Source organism: Beta vulgaris, chromosome 5, assembly GCF_026745355.1.
Source record: "Beta vulgaris subsp. vulgaris cultivar EL10 chromosome 5, EL10.2, whole genome shotgun sequence".
NCBI classification, from domain to species: Eukaryota; Viridiplantae; Streptophyta; class Magnoliopsida; order Caryophyllales; family Amaranthaceae; genus Beta; species Beta vulgaris.
The window spans coordinates 41,922,758-41,940,611 of record NC_079206.1 but is presented as its reverse complement, the minus strand read 5'-3'; the positions used below and the strand labels follow the sequence as shown (position 1 = coordinate 41,940,611).

The following is a 17,854-nucleotide window of genomic DNA, read 5'->3' as shown; positions in this document are numbered from 1 at the left end:
TAAAAATAAAAGCTACATAGTACACAAATATGCACCTACACCTCTTAAAACAATTGTCAATGGTTGTAGTTTGGGTTGTTTGGTTGGCTTACTGGCAGAACCTTTTGAGTATTTGTTAGATTATATCATTACAACCACAGTTTCTTGTTGGTAATTCCCTTATTTTATAATAATCTTGTATGTACGTTTCCTATCTTACCATTTTCGCATTGCAATGTGCGCGCCTTGGTCTATCCTTACTATAAGAAGGCTGCAGACTAAGGGCTAAAGTACAATCTTCTATTTCATTCTCTAATTGGCCTAGCTTGGACCGACATGCTACTTTATTACATCGAAGCACAGAGTTGTAAGGATCATACTCTAGTCCTTCATTATATATGCTGCAAGCTTCTGAAAATTTGAGCTCATTGAACAATTTATTTTCTTTTTAATCTTGCGATTGCCACAGACGAGTTCATATTACCATTGTCCTTGCATTATGTCCGATGGGTTCAATTGTTCTGCCTGTTTTGTGCCACTGGGTTTCTAGAGCTAAAAGTAATTTACCTTCCTTTAGAAGTCCATCTATCAAAGTCGTATATGTTTTCAAATCACAAATAATCCCTTGTTCATTCATTTTCTTATGATATGAAAGAGTTCCCTCCATGTTATTCAGATTAATAATGCAAGGTACCGTAGTCCATATTTCTTCAGTAGTTCCTTGACATACTTTTATTGATGGATCGTTTTCCTCTTTCAGTTTACTTGATTTGTAATCTTAGTTTTAAGTTCAATTCTCCCATCATACTCATTTTGAACTCACTACTCATAAGATCAACAAACTTCTTACATAGAAGATCATTAATAGCACCGAATAATAAATCATCAACATAAATCTGAACTACTAGTATGTATGTTCCTTTTGATCTAAGGAACAAGGTTCTATCAACCTTGCCTCTGATGAGCTTGTTTCAACCCATAAACACTACAAGAATCCGTGTTTTTACCGACCGCCTAAACCGGTCGGTAAAACACGAAAAACGGACGGTAATACTTTTACTGACCGCTGGTTGGCGGTTGGTATAGTGCTGGTTGGTAATTCCATATCACCAACTGGAAAACGGTCGGTAACAATTTACCTACCGCATTTGAGAATTTACCGACCGCTGATTGGTAGTAGGTAATCACCTACTGCTAGTCGGTTGGTATAAGCGGTAGGTAATTACTTACAAGCAATATGTTGGTATTTACCTACCGGTTCTGTGGCGATCGGTAATTTAACAATAACAGTAGGTGATTACCAACCGTTTTATACATTTTACCTACTATTTTTTGTTATGTTAGACAACGTTTTTAGATGGGTAAGCCTACCGTTATTCGGTCAGTAATTTGCTATTATTTTCTAAAAAAAATATTATTTTTACCACAATATAAACTAAACCTTGATTTCATATCAAAATAATAGGTTTGTTACAACATATATTAAACATCATATTCTCCAAAATATAGATCTAATAGTAATTGCAACAACCAAAATTAAACATCATTTTCTCAAAATATACAATATACTAATAAAAGACTATAAGTCTAAGTACTACAGGGAAATTCCGATCCACCACCAGAAGGATCACGTGGGTCACGCCTCACTATCACTAGGATGTTCCATAGTACCCGGAACCCGAGGTTGTTTGGCATGCCATGTCATTTTCTCTAAAATATTCTTTCTCGCATAAAGCCTTTGCAATCGGGGTTTGATAGGAAAATATGTTAGGACCTTTTCTGGAATAAGCTTGCCTTTAGGAGTCTTCTTGTAGCGATCACACTCACATACACTACAGTTCACTAAATGTGCATCGCCTTTCCAAAATAGCATACAACCGTTACGACATGCATGTATCTTCTCATGTGGGAGTTGTAAGCCTTTAAGAACTTTCTTAGTATCATAGAACGTTGTACTCATTTGGTTGTTATTTGGAATCACTTCATTAAATAAAGATGCAAATCCATCAACACACCTGTGTGGTAAATTGTACTCACACTTCAAAGATATTATTCTTGATGCCATCTCCAAGACAGATACTTTGCTCCCTTCGTACAACGGGCTATCAGCAGCTTTAAGGAGCTCAAAAAATTTCTTAGCTTCGTCATTTGGCTCCTCTTCGACATTATTTATTTGCTCATTGTTTGGATTTTCTTCATTATGTCCAAGAGCATCAACAATCATGTCTCGATAAGGATTTGATGGCTCCGATGGGGGTTCGTCAACAGTTTCCCCGTGACATAGCCAAACAAAATAGTCATGACAAAATCCTTTTTTATAAAGATGTTCTCTAACAATGTCAACATCAAAGAATCGTTTGTTGTTACACCGAAAGCATGGACATCTAATTTTCTCAGCGTCTTTGAATTTATGATTTTGTTGTGCGAATTCAATAAAATCTCGAACTCCATTCACAAACTCAGTCTTGAGAAAGCGTCCCTCGCGTTTATCATACATCCAACTACGCTCTCTTCGTTTCATGATATTCAATTCTATACAACTCAATTAAAACAATATAATAACAAACTTTAAAATCAACATCGTCATTTACTACATTAAACTTTAATCACGTCAAAATGAACATAGGAGTAGCATACATTATGTTTTAAATTACAAGTTATTCGCAATAAGTCAAATTAAAGTAATTTCATCCTACTATCAATTTGTTCATATACCACCAATAGTCTATACTTGCAAAGATTTAGGAAATACGAATCAATTCCCTCCTAAAGTTTACCTACCGACTAGAAGTGGTCCATACAATTTTAAACTACCACAAAAACAAACAAATCCAACCAAAATTTCTAAAACCAAAACTTATAGCCCAAAAATAATTTGATTAAAGAACGTATGTACTAATCAAAACCATACACCATATATATGCTACAAATGGCAACTTCTCTCCACTTCTGAGTGGACACTTTGCCACTTTTTACTATTCTTTAATTTTCTACCCCACCTCTCTCTTTCCCTCTTTAGATTTCCAATTTCAGAAACTCTCACACCTTCACAATCACTGTACTTCCTTCCCTCACACTTTTTCTCTCTCAATCAATCCCCAAAAAAACCCATATTTTTTTTGCAATTTTCTCAAGTTCCTACGTACAGTAACAAATTATACATTTTAGACAAAGACCCTTTATGTTAATTCATTTCCTTAAGTTCAGAATATGCACATAAATTCAGAATTCTTATTTACATATACATATGAAAGTAAACCAAGAAATCCAACAAATTGCAAAGAAACTACAATGATGGGTGCAACAAACCAAGAAAGAGAGAATAAATTCATAATATACCACGAAAGAGGAAAGACGAAAAACCTGTTGTGGGTCGATGCGGTGCAGCGGTTGTGCAGGTGATTGGATGATGGTGCGGCGGTTGTGCAGGTGCTTGGATGATTGTGCGGCGGTTGTGCACGTTGTATGATGTTATACGGCGAGAGAGTACAAGAGGTGAAGGTGATAACCTGAAACCGGCGAGAGAGCACAAGAAACTTCAAAATTCCAATTGAAATAAGAAACTTTTAAGGAAATAGATAAAGAAATTCAAAGATGTTATACGCGAAATTCATCTATGAACTAACCTGAAACCGGTGACGGCAACGCAATGGAGATGAAGGTGCGGCGTTTGTGCAGGACTAAGCTAAAGAAATTCATGGAGATGTCGCGAACCTTTGAAAAACCAGCGACGACAATAGATGAAACGAAGAAACGAACAGTGCGTAGAGATGTCGCGAAACTTTGAAAAAAATAGATGGACTAACCTGAAACTGGCGACGGCAATGGAATGGAGATGAAGAAAACCGGCAGCTGATGATGGTGAAGGAAAGAGAGGCGTTATTTTTTAGGGTCTGTTATTAATTACTGAGTACTATAGTAGAGTAAAAAGGAGAACGTGGGCGTTAAAATTTCAGAAGGTACCAGTAGTATTTTACCGACGGCATATGGTCGGTGATTTTGGAAACGCTGTAGGTAATTACCTACGGACAAAAGATTGGAGTCGGTATACAATAACAGCGGTCGGTAATTACCAACGGTTTTCGTAAGCAGTCGGTGAAAATTAGGAACGGTCGGTAATTTGCATCCTCTCACAAAACGGTTGGTGTTTTAATAATTAACAACTGTATTTGCAGCGGTCGGTAATGGTAGTCGGTAAAAACACGGATTCTAGTAGTGAAAGAGCCTTATCAAGCTTATAGACTTGATTTGGAAGGTCTGGATTTTCAAACCCAGGAGGTTGTTCTAAATAGACGTCTTCAAGTAAAAATCCATTTGAAAATGCACATTTTACGTCCATTTGGTACAACTTAAATCCCATGAATGCAGCAAATGCAATCAAGATTCTTATTGCTTCTATTCTAGCAACAGGAGCAAAGGTTTCATCGAAATCAATACCTTATTGTTGATTGTACCATTTGGCTACAAGTATGGTCTTGCTCCTTACCACTGTTACATGCTCATCAAGCTTGTTCCTGAAGATCCATTTAAGTCCAATAACTTTCTAGTTCTTTGGTTTTTTTTTTGCAGGTGCCAAACCTTATTCCTCTAGAACTCAGTCAGTTCCTCTTACATGGCATTTATCCAATCAGCCTCTTTGAGTGCTTCCACTTGATCCTTAGGTTCTATCATAGGTAATAAAGCATGAAAAGCACAAAAATTCTCTATTTGGGATCTAGTTTTAGTTCCCTTTCCAATATCGCTTATAATTAATTCTAAGGGATAAAAATTTAGATGTTTTAAGGGTTTTTGATTCAAATCTCCTAGTTTCTTCCTGAGTTTCTAGAGGTGATTGGTTTATGTGAGCTTCTTCAGGTTCAGGAATCACTAAATTTTCTAGAGCTTCTTTTGTTGCTTGTTCCTTAGGTGGATCAAGCACAAGGTTCACTAGATCAGGAATTAGCTTCTTCTCTTTTCTTGTAGGGGTTAGTTCCTCGTCATAATGATTAGACTCTTCTAGCTGAGTTAATCCAATTTCAAAGTCATCGTCATGACTCTGTTCGTGCAAGGAGTTAGTTACATCAAATATGATATGTACACTTTCCTCAAAAAACATTGTATGCTTATTGTAAACAGGATAAGCTTTACTATTTGAGGCATATCCTAGAAATATAGCATCAATACTTCTAGCATTAAACTTTCATAATCCTTTTCATTATTATTTACAAAGCATTTGCATCCAGATACTCAAAAGTAAGAAATATTTCATTTTCTTCCTTTGAGCAGCTCATAAGGAGTATTCAATATAATTGGTCTTAGCATGACAATATTGATGATGTAGTATGCTATGTTTACTGCTTCCGCCCCAAAATTCTTCAAAAGACTACATGCAGTTAGCATTGTCCTTGCCATATCCTCTAGGGTCCGATTCTTCCTTTCTACTACACCATTTTATTGTGGTTCGTGAGACTGAGAAGTTGTGATATAGACCCTCAATGCTGCAAAATTGATCAAACGTGGAGTTTTCAAACTCCTTACCATGGTTAAATCTTAGATGTTTTAATTTGAAACCATTTGTATGTTGAATGGTTTTAGCAAACGTTAAGAATTCATTATTCATCTTTGTTGTGAGGAAAGATATATAGCCCAAGTATATCTCAAGTAATCATCTACAATAACCAATACATATCTCTTACCTAATCAACTTTGAATGCGTACAAGGCCACATAAGTCCATATAAATGAGTTCCAATGGACTTTGTGTGTTTAGCATTTTCTTTAATTTGAATGCGGGTCTTACTTGCTTCCCTTTTGTACATAAATCACAAACCGCAACTCTTGTGCCATAATAGGATATCTTCTTCAATCACGCTTAAACATGTGAGATTGTTCCTAGGAACAAGGTTGACATCGACCATGTAGGTATTTCCTTTCTTGTTCCTTCAAGTATCTTAGTTCATGTACTCTTATTGCTAAAAATACATGACTCATTAGTGTGACAAAGACTTACCAATCTTACCCGCATTACTAGTTAGGTTATCTCCGAAATTCATTGGTCCTCCATGGTATGCTGAGACAGAGAGAAACTTGGATTGATCAGCGTTCATATGCTTGGAACACCTGCTATCGAGGAACCACATGTTGTTCCCCCACACTTCAGTCTTGGTATTTGATGACTCTACTTCATCTTCGGTTTTGGCCATGAGACATACGTGAGCAGTTTCTTCTTCTGCCTATTCTTGCTCCTCTTCAGAATCGGATTCTGCCCATGCAGCAACCATGACTTTTTTATCTCTATTTTTGGAAAAAGGTTTGGCTGATACTTGTTCCTTTCCTTGAATTTTCCTTTACCCTTCTCGGTATCCCATTGGGGACACTCTTTGATAAAGTGGTACGGACTTTAACACTTGTGACAACTTAATTTAGTAGGCTTCCTTGTGACCTTCCCTTTATAGTTCTTCTTAAGAACTTCTTGAATCTTTGTACTATCATAGCAACTTCTTTGTCATCTGTCTCTGACTCTTCTTGATAATCTATTTTGAGAGCCATAGCCTTCGGTATCATAGAATCTCTTTCATGAGTTCCTAGATGCAATTCATGGATCATCAAGGAACCTGCCAACTGCTCGACATGGAATCTAGTGAAATCTTTGGTTCCCAATAAACTAGTACTTTAGCCATCCACTTCTCATTCTGGGGAAGACTCCTTATAACCATTCGAACTTGTTCGTCTCAAGTAATGATTTTTCCAAGAGACTTAAGTTCATTTATGATGTTCGAAAAGCAAGTTAGCATTTCATAAACAAGCTCTTTTTGTTTCATTTGAAAAAATTCATACTTATGCATGAGCATGTCGATCTTTGATCTTTTTACTTCGCTTGCTCCTTCTTGTGTAACTTGAAGGAGTTCCCATATCTGTTTTGAGGTCTTGCATCCTATGATTTTGTTGTGTTCATGAGGACCCAACCCATAGTGGAGTAACTTTCAAGCTAAGTTGTTTATCTCCATTTTGTCGAAATCTTCTTTATCAAATTCTTCTAGGGGCTTTGGGATCAGCTCCCCTTTATCATTTTTCTTAGTAACTTCGAAGTCACCAATTTTAATTACTCTCCATACTTGATAGTTTTATGCTTTTATGAAGATCTCCATTCGATTTTACTGGTATGGATAGTGCTTCCCATTGAACATGGGAGGACGCTGGGTAGAATATCCTTTATCATGTATTTCACCTGTAGTGTTCATGGTGCCAGGTACTAGCTACTCAAGGTTAACTGAATTTTTGAGGTACTAGGTTCAGATACCAATTATTGTTCTAGTATGAACACTAATACTACTACAATTGGGGGGGGGGGTTGAATTGTAGTTAATGGGAAATTTTGAAAGTGGAATAGAAATACCTTTTAAACATAAAAGAAAAGACACACGGAATTTTACAAGGAAAACTTCATAGCCTAATAGGAAGGAAAACCTTGACCACAAGATATTTTAAACTAGTGGAAAAATACATAAGAGTTGCGGTTAAAACCCCTCTAAGTGCTGCGTCTTCGGCCAGCAGCCCTTCAGCAAAAAGGAAGGCTTGCAGTTCTTTAAACAAACCGCATCCACTCAGTACTTGAAGGATTGCGGTTTAGGGAAAAAAACTGAAACCCTTCATTATGAAAATGGTTGCATTTGTTTATAAACCGCAACCCTTCAAATATAGAAGGGTTGCGGTTTATGCCCAACACCGAGCCCTTTTATGAGTTTTTTTTAATAAAAAACAATACCCACACCCTCCTGCCCCCAACACCCCCATCTAATGCACCCCCTGCTATCAGCCCACCCCACACCCACCTCCCCACCTCCCCACATCCCATCCTACCCACAAAACCACCCACCTGCCCACCCAAAGACCACCTCCCACACCCTACACCTGCCCACCCACATACCACCTGACACCATCTGCCCACCTCCCACACCCCTCTGTCCACCTTCCACAACCCCTTGCCTACAACCCCCTGCCTACCCACCTCCTCCACCACCCCTGCACACCTACCGCCGCCCACCCTGTGCCCACCTCCTAGCCTATCCCAACACCCACCATGGCAGTCCCCTCCCCCCACCGAATACCTCCCTTCCAAAAAAAAAAAACATAACCGGAATGTAAAAAAAAAATATAAATAACTTTAAATATATTAAAATAGTGCATAAAGTACATAGAATTGATAAAAGTGTACATATTATGATGAAAATAAAAATCCTCCGAAAATATTCATAAGCAATCATCCCAAAGGTAAGTCGCCAACTTATCCCGAACTTCATTTAGTTCCTCCATGGTGAAGCACTTCAAACTTATATTCATATGAACCTTGTAAAACAACCCAGGAATAAAGCATATAATATAAGAATTCAATCATTTATCATAGTTAATAGTTCTAAAAATTACATATACCTTTCCGAAATTCAACGAAAAATAAATTGAAGGTTAAAAATCTACACACTAGGTATATTATACCTTATTTAGTATTATTCATAAAAAAATGTAGTTAATTAACTTAAAATCTAATTATTGGACACAAAAAGGCAAAAATAGGCCTAAAATCACATTTACGTTCCCGATATTCGACCAATAACTAATGCAAGCCTAAAAATCTACACAATAGTGATAAAAGACTTTTGGGTGAAATGACTCAAGTAAAATTGGACGCAAATCGACCAAAATAGTCCTAAAATCATGTTTACGTTCGCGAAATTCAATCAACAACAAATGTAGCCTAGAATTCGCACACTAGTTATATAATACCTTATATTATCATGTTCAAAAATAATTTGGTGTTAAATGAATTAAAATCTAATAATTCGACGCAAAAAGGGCAAAATAGGCCTTAAAAGACCTCTATTGCGAATATGTGCTACTTTGGTTTCTAAACAATTAACTATTACTCACCGATCTAAACTAAACAAACATAATATACTAATAAGTTACATACCATTTGAAGATCATAGATGTTAGTGCAATGGTTGACGATATCGAATATGAACCTAATCACATAATAGCCACATGCAAGGCCATCATCTTGCTGCAGACACTTTTAAATTCACCAAAACATGAATCCAATGGCATTCATGTTAGATGTGTGTAAGTATGTTGCGAAAAATGATGTTTCTATACATATGGACAAACAAATTACTCATATTACCTCGACTGATATCCAAATAGGAGTTTTTGCTATTGTAAGTCTTCGTCCAATAGTTTTTTTCATCACACTGCATCAAAACATCATTATAAGATCATGTAATATTAATAAGTACGCATATATTTAATTTTGGTTAGGCCACCTATTTGACAATGATTGAGTAATAAGGATCGTGGTGGTTGTCGACGCAAATAATCGAAGTGGTTGACTTCGTTAGTTGACAAACATATTGCAATCAGTGTCCAATGGGTGCTACAACAATAAGGAAATATAGTATTAATCATAGAACAACTAGAACCTAATAATTGAATAAATAGAAGTAAATCGGGTTTAACAAACAATACCTTTGTTCCAAAATACGGGACAAGGATGATCAGATGAGCTCCTAAACGAGATAATGCGCTGAAACTCATTTCGATGTAATCTCTCACTTCGACTTTGTTTTTCAAGCAATTATCATCTTGCAATATGTTTGGACATAATAACAAAACATTATTGGGCCATTTGATGTTCCAATCAATTCATTGTATAATTACCTGAGAAATATTTATTACTAGTAAACTTGCTTATTATGGAAGTTGAATTGAAAACTAATTAAACATATATAATATACTTATTATGTATTACCTCATGACATTTTGTATCATGGAAACACATAACTCTTCCCCACATAAGAATTCTTTGATATCGACCTTAGAAATGAATGTCGATGACTCCTCAAGGTAGTGTAATTATTGCGGCCCCAAAACAAACTCTATTGCACTATCGTCGGGTACATCACTAGCGCACTCATGCAACCAAAAGCATGGAATAGTGAGGCCTCGAAATACCTCTTGATCGGAAATAAGTGGGTTATTTGCACATGAAACATTTGCCTTCACCTTCTTATCATGTGAACCGACTTTTCCCGAAACCTAGTAATTAGTTAAAAGTAAAGTTATTACTAACAATATATCACAGGAAATAGAAAACAAAAGACGCATGTGTGTGTGTGTGTGTATATATATATAATAAGTTAATCATTGTAGGTCATCTGAAAAAACCACACTAATGAATGCAACCATATAACATAACTTCCAACTACATGGCTCAGCAAATGTAGATCAACTTCTGGCTGCAGTAGCAGAAGAGATAATTCTTCAAAACTCATGACGATTTTATTGATGGTGACCACACAGTGGTTTTCGTCCACTTACTGGTTATGCAAGCAAACTCGGTCACGTAGGGGTTGTGCATGGCCATATGCTACTAGAATGAATCTAGCAGAACCGTGTCATCGAGCTAAGAGTTCACATGTGGTCTCCTCCTTCAAAAAAAACTCCATTTATATTAGTTCATTGAAAAACTCCATTGAAAAAAGTACAATAGTTGTTTAATAAAGCAAGCAGAATAAGTGATTACCTTCAACTCGGGGTACTGGAGGTGGATCAGATAAAGGAACAATGACACTACTTCCCTTACTCAGTGAAAAAGTCAGTAAACCCATTTACCCCAATATGGCGTTGAAGTTATGTGGCATCTCCTCCCTCAGCTCCTCCTGAATTGCAGCCTTGATAAACTTCACATTTACATTTACAGCCGTCGAATTCACACTACTTAGATGTGATTTTGTCGTTGTAGTGTATTGATTTCCATATACCTTTCTCAATCCAAAGCGAACACCTCCTATGCCCCTCTTGCATCCATTGTGGTCCCGTTCTAAAGTTTGATGTAATGTAACGATGTGTCCTTTGGGAGTGACTTCGCCAGATACGTCTTTTTTTTTCCCTTCAAGCCAATCTACATAATGATAATAGAGAAATGCACGTTAATGAAAAATTTATATTATACCATATATAACCATAATCAAAAAGCAATTGGGGCTAAATGACTCAAAATCTATGAATTGGAAGCGAAACGGCCAAAACAGGCCTAAAATCACATTTATGTTCTCAAAGTTCGACCAACAATAAATTTAAGTTAAAAACTACACATTAATTATATTATACCTTATATAGTAATAAAGAAATTGGGGTTCAATGACTCAAAATCTAAGAATTGGACGCGAAATTGCCAAAATAGGCGTAACATCACATTTACGTTCCCAAAACATCATATAATTTGAAGATGTGGGCATATTGTAAATATTTACTTTCAACTTCATATTATCATATTCAACACCAAATTGTGGCAACATCACTTGGAATATAAGCAAAAGAAATTTTTTGTCTACTTACAATGGCGTTGTCTATCTTTTCTGTACCGAGATCAGGCAAGACTCGTTTTCCCTTTACATCAGCTCCATGCATCGAACACCATCAATCGAGGACTCTATCTGGGTGCCGAGCCAGTGTAACTATGGTGGTAGCGTTAGTCTCCATTGTCGTTGTCGACCCAGTTGCGGGGTAATGGGTGAACACCCACTTTTGTCTCGCCTCATTGTACGAATGCGCACCCAAATGATGATAATACTTCCTAGCTTTTCGACTCGCGCTACTTTTCTCACGTCTTGCCTAAAACACAAATACAAACAAAGGTTAATACAAAAATATTGGAGCTAAGTGTAGTTAAATATTATTAAAATATTCTTACAATAGCTTGTGGGGTAGTGTTTTTGGCAACAAATGCTTTCCGCTCTTCAGGTTTGATATTCTTTCATATCATAAATGGTAATTTGGAAGGCTCGGCTGATGCTTCCGCTGAAGCGTGAGAACCGGATGGCGTTGCTACACTATAGATTTTCTTCTTCTCTGTACCTACAACTTTCCTCTGCTTAGTTATCCACCCAGACACTAACTTAACCTTGAAATCTCTGAATCTCTCGGCAACCGTGGATAGAAATAGGCTCTTATTTGCTTCATTATCTTCGATATTGAAAAGTTTCTACAACAAAACGCATTTCACATATTAGTTTTCACAATTGTTGTAATTTATCTGATATCATTAATATTAGACTTATATATAACTAAATAATGAAGAAAGTAAACGTTATTGTATGTGAACCTTACCCTAGTATTCTCCCATAGACACTTGTTCTAGCCCTCCGATACCTCTTTCCATGAGTGCACAATGGAAAGTTTCTGCATGTAAAGGGCAATTTGCATGTCATACTTATGTTGTCACTTTCCACAAGGTTGCCATAAACGATCGTACTCCAAATTCATTAGGGTGTGCTTCCCTAGTGACTTTGTAGGTCGCCTTCCTTTCCTCTTTTTCGTCTCCGATGATTTCCTACCAATTCTTGAACTTCTTGCACATAACTCTTCGCGGAGAGGTCAGTCTTGCACGTAATCCTTTCCCATGAGAGCATTTTAATCCTCTATGCTCTCAAGCATAGTAATGAATTCACACTCAAGATCTCGATCCTTGAGATCACCTTTATCCCGTTCCTTTCTCTCATCGTACATCTCATCCTCGGAAGTGTCTTCACTACCCGATCTGTCCGCCATATGCAATTCAGCAATCTCCCTGAAATTGTACAAGTACTACAATAATATATAGGAAAAATCCACAAGATATAGCTCAACTATTACCCATCCTCTGTTATAAGTCCCAACTATGAATTATTCATTGCAGGTCCCAAGTTTCACATCTTGTGACTTTTATAAGACCCAACAAGTAACCAACCTGCTATACCAGGTTGAATGTCACGTACTCACAATTTAATGAGAGCACCTGAGTTTTGACATCCCTATATTTCCTCTCTTTTCTCTCATCTTCATCTCACCATGGCTGCAAGAGTAGAGCTCCGACGAGTGGTAATGGAACCCGGACGAGACTAGGCAGTAGGACGGCGGCGTCACGACACGAGTCCGGCGGTAGCAACGAATAATAGCAACAGCAGCGGAGGCGAATCTGGGAAGAGGGAGAAGGAAAGAGGGGAAGAAAACTCCAGCGAGTAAGGGTTGATGGGGGAGCAGCACCCGGGAGAAGAGCGAAGGAAAGAGGGGTCTGGGCATGGGAGAGGGTTCACCAGCGAGAGGAAGAGAGAAAGGTGACGGGGTGAGCGAGAGAGAGAAGGGTGAGGGTGTTTGGATTTTGGGTTTTTTTTCACGGGAGAGAGAAAGAGTATTAGGGTATTGTTGTGTGAGAGAATGAGAGGTGAGGCTGGAAAGGTGGCAGCAAGGATGGCTCTGCCCTGTTTTCAGGCTTAATGTGGTAGCTTCTCTTACGAAGGAGAAGGGTAAGGGTGGACGAGAGAGAATGAGGGGTGGTGAGGCTTGGGGTGGGGTTGGGTGGAGAGAGGAATAGAGAGATTATGGGTAATGAAAAAAAGGGGTCAGGTTAGGAAGGCGGGGGCAGGGGTGGCTCAGCCTCTGTTTTTGACCAGCTGATGCATGGGATGAGAAGTGAATGAGATAGGAGAGGTGGGTCCTACATTTTTTAAAAAAAAGAACCTTCTTATCAGGTTTTAAGTAAACTCGGACTTATAAAAGTCTAAAACTGTTAAACATATGACCTGTAGGGAATAATCTATAATTGGGACTTATAAAAGAAAACGGAGAATAGTTGAGCTATATCTTGTGAAATTTTCCTAATAAATATAGCTCAAGAAAAAAAATTACGAGTCGTATTAAGGGGTAAGGGGTGAGGGAGGGGTGGGTAGGACGTTGAGGGAGGTGGGCAGAGGTGTGGGAGGGAGGGAAGGGTTGGGGAGGTGGGCAGAGGTTGGGGGGGGTGTGCAGGGGTGGAGGAAGGGTGGGCAGGAGGTTGGGTAGGAGGTTGGGGAGGGGTGTGCAGGGGTGGAGGAAGGGTGGGCAGGAGGTTGGGGGAGGTAGGCAGATGTGGGGCAGGGGTGTGGGAAGGGGGTTGGAGGTTAGGTGTGTAAGGGTGGAGGAGGGGTGTGCAGGGGGTTGTGGAGGGGGTTAGGGGAGGTAGGCATGGGTTGGGGATGGGTGTGGTGGTGTAGGGAAAAGGGGTGGTGCAGGAGGTTGGAGGGGGGGGTTAGGGAGGTGGGCAGAGGTTGGGAGGGTGTGGGGTCGGGGTTGTGCAAGTGTGTGGAGGAGGGTGGGCGGTAGGTTGAGGGGGTGGGTAGAGGTGGGGGAGTTATGTGCAAGGGTGTGGGAGGGGTGGGTAGGGATGTGGGAGGGTGTGTAGGGGTGCAGGGTGCAGGGTAGGGTGTGTAGAGTGTTGGGGAGGTTGTGCAAGGGTGGGAAAGGGGTGGACATGGGTTGGGGTTGGTGATGGGTGTGCAGGGGTGGGGGAGGTGTGTGTAGGGGTTCTGAGAGAGGTGTGTGGTTGGGGTGTGGGTGGGTGGGTGTGGGTGGGGTGTGGGTAAGGTGGGTGGGGTGTGAGAGGTGGTTTGTGGAGGGCGTTGGGGAGGTGGGCAGGGATGTGCAGAGGGTGTGGGGTGGGCAAGGGTGTGGGAGGTTTGAGGGTGGGGAGGGTTGTGGGGTGGGGAGGGGAGGGGTGGGGAGGTGGGCAAAGGTGTGGAGTTGGCAGAGGGTATGGGTGCTCAGGTGGGGAAGTGTGTGGTTGGCATGTGTGGGAGGGTGGGGAGGTCGGAAGGGGTGTGGGGTGGGCAAAGGGTGTGTGTGGGCAGGTGTGGGACAAGGTGGGGGTGTACAGAGGGTGTGGGTGGCCAAGGGTGGGTCGACAGCGGTGTGCATGGGTGGGGAGGTGTGGGGTGGGCACGGGAGGTGTGGTTATGTGCAGAGTGGGCAGAGGTGGTCTGCACACACCCACACCTCCCTACCCATGCACACCCCTGCCCCCCACACCTCGTACCCTACACCTTTGACCACCCCTACACACCTCCCAGACCTGCCCACCCATACCTCCCCACCCCACACCTGTCCACTACACACCTCCCCATCCCCGCACACCTCCCCACTCCTGCACCCCTGCCCACCAAGAGACAACACCCCTGTCTACCCCCTACCCCTGCCCACCTCCCCCCACCCCTGCGCACCCGTCCCCCACCCCTTGACGGAAAAATGTCGAAATGGGCGTAAAATCAAATTTAACTTTCTGAAATTCCAGCAACAACTAATGGAAACCTAAAAATATACACACTAGTTATATAAGACCTTGTATTATCATGTTCAAACATAATACAGGGTTAAATGACTCGAAAAGTACAAATTGGACGGGAAAAGGCCCAAGTAGGTCTAAAATCACATTTATGTTCCAGAAATTCGACCAACAACTAATGTATACTTAAAAATGTACACACTGGTTACATAATACCTGATATTATCATGTTCAAAATGAATTTGGGGTTAAATGACTCGAAAACTACAAATTGGACGGAAAATGGGAAATAGGCCAAAAATCACATTTACTTTCCCGAAATTCGACCAACATCTAATGCAAACCTAAACATCTACACACTAATATTTATGTATAACGTAATATTATCATGTTCAAAAATAATTTGGGGTTAAATGACACGAAAAGTACTAATTGGACGGGAAAAGACCGAAATTGGACTAAAATCACATTTTACGTTCCCAACATTCGACCAACTAGTGCAAACCAAAAAATCTACATACTAGTCATATAATACCTCATATTATCATATTTTAAAAGAATTTAGGCTTAAATGACTCGAAAAGATTACCCATGATCATCCGACATCAATGTGCTACACTAAAAGAGGATTATGCGACTAAGTGAGTTGTTATCATAATGTTATCAACAAGTATAATATACTGAAGTACGAAAAGAATAGTCCCACACATGTGAGGATGGCCATAATAGTTTGAATTTGATCCACAAAAGGCAGTAGTTATTTCTATAGTGAAAGCAAAATTTTACCTAAAGCATAAGAATATAGGATTAGCAATCACTCTATCACCTCATCGACTACAAGTAGAAGACCTATTCTTCCTTGCATAATACTTCACTTTCACCCCCTTCCCACCATCCCCAGCCTTCCCCCCCATCCTGATCTGACCACCCTCCCCCACCCCTGCCTAGCATCCCCAGCCCTTTCTCGCCCCCACACACAACCTCCCCACCCCCTGCCCACCCTCCCACACCCGCTACCCACCTTCCGCAACGCTCCCCCACTCCCTTCCAACCCCCTTCTCACCCTCCAAGACATTTAAACGAACATTTTGTAGTAATAATAGTAAAAATAAGTAACACCCATAGCTTAGAACCGAACAGTTTGCATTAAAGTTTTTGATAAGTAAAATATAAAAAAAGGTGGGGAATTACCGAAAGAGAAGGAGAAGAGAGAGTGAAGGTGGTGTTGCGTCATGGTGGTGGTGTGTGATGGTGGCGCATGCAACTCGAAACCCGCAAGAAGCTTGAAGTATGCGTAAGAGAAGAGGAGAGAGTGAAGGTGGCGTAAGAGAAACCATCATTAGTGATGGTTGAATTAGGGCTCCGGTGGTTAGTGCGCGTAAGTGAGTGAGAGGGAGTGAGTGAGTGAGTGAGTGAGTGAGCGAAGGAAATTCGTGTAGTTTTAAGTAATTAGTGTGCGTGCATTTTTTTTAGTCAAGGGAATGGTTGCATTTAGCCCTTCACCGTATCCCTTCTAAAGTGAAGGGTTGCAGTTTTTAGGCTAAATGTCGTCCTTCACTTTAGTAAAGGGCTCGTGCGTCATTAAACCTTAACTCTTCATTTCAGAAGGGTTACGCCTATTCGGAAAACCACAACCCTTCATATAAAGGGCGACGGTTACCTTAAGAACTGCAGCCATTCGTATCAAAAGGGCTGCGTTTTTTGGTTAACCGTACGCCTTCATACTTAAGGGTTTCGTTTTCTGAACAAACGAATCCCTTAAAGCACAACCCTTCTAGTTTTTTCCTCTAGTATAAATCCCAACTTTCTTAAATGAAATAGGCCAAAAGATTCTTTCTTTACAATCTAAAAAGGACCTTCTATGTTCCTCTACGAACTTCTTCCTAGTCACTCAATTCCCCCCTGAACTGATGACACTCACTTTGACTTCACTAGAAGTCTTCTCTTTCCTCTCGTTCTTTTTCTCTTTTCATCTAAAGGATATTCTCTGAATTTTTTCTCTCACCCAAACACATTGAATATTACAAGTAAAACTAGTAGAAGAAAAATACAGAAAAACTTTCTAAATAATAATTAACTTTTAGAGCCTATAAGTTATATGTTTTTCTTTGACAAATGAAATCTTCTTCTAATATAGCTATTGAAATTGACCATCTTCTACCGAAATTTTACTTCTCCATGATCTCCTAATTTCATGCTTGTAAGATCGTGTTAAACTTGGCCTGAATTTACTGCACTATCCGTTAGTAGGGAGAAATTCTAGCAGGTAGTTACTTGTGCTTAGTCGGTTGTTACGAAGGTTAGACATCTTCAAGGAAGTAGTTCCTCCTGTTATGCGCCACTTCGTCCAACCAACTTGTCAAGACCCAATGCGATTTTAACTATAAAGCAACAATACCAACAACCATATTTAATGACTAAGAATATTTGATACAAAGATTCTAAGTTAATAGATCATTAAATATACCTTATAATTCAAAGTTTATAAAATTAATATCTTGACTTCGATTATAAAATCTTTCTCTACAAACCTATTTAATATTGGACAATTTATGTAATGCTAAACCAAATTGGTAAATAACCAAACAACTCAGGAATTTTTATAATCGTAACCATAGCATTACATCATGAAAATAACCCATGGCAATTGAACTCGAAAAAAATTCTTCAGGTACACATGCGGTTTGACTTAATTCTCACATTTCCCCTCTCATTTGGAAAATTCCTTAACTACCCTTGTGGTTTGATATGTTTTTGTCTCAAAATACTC

At 39.5% G+C, this 17,854-nt stretch overlaps 1 protein-coding gene across 1 annotated transcript; it reads right to left on the bottom strand.

Annotated features, from left to right (window-relative positions):
• Window positions 1–1,615: 1,615 nt before the first annotated feature.
• LOC104908253 (uncharacterized) lies at window positions 1,616–2,500 on the bottom strand. The gene has a single exon (XM_010697348.2). The coding sequence runs from the start codon at window positions 2,498–2,500 to the stop codon at window positions 1,616–1,618; it is 885 nt and encodes a 294-aa protein (XP_010695650.2).
• Window positions 2,501–17,854: the final 15,354 nt, after the last annotated feature.

Excerpts from the sequence above, each read along its gene's own strand:
- LOC104908253 (XM_010697348.2), bottom strand. The coding sequence starts at position 2,500 with ATGAAACGAAGAGAGCGTAGTTGGATGTATGATAAACGCGAGGGACGC.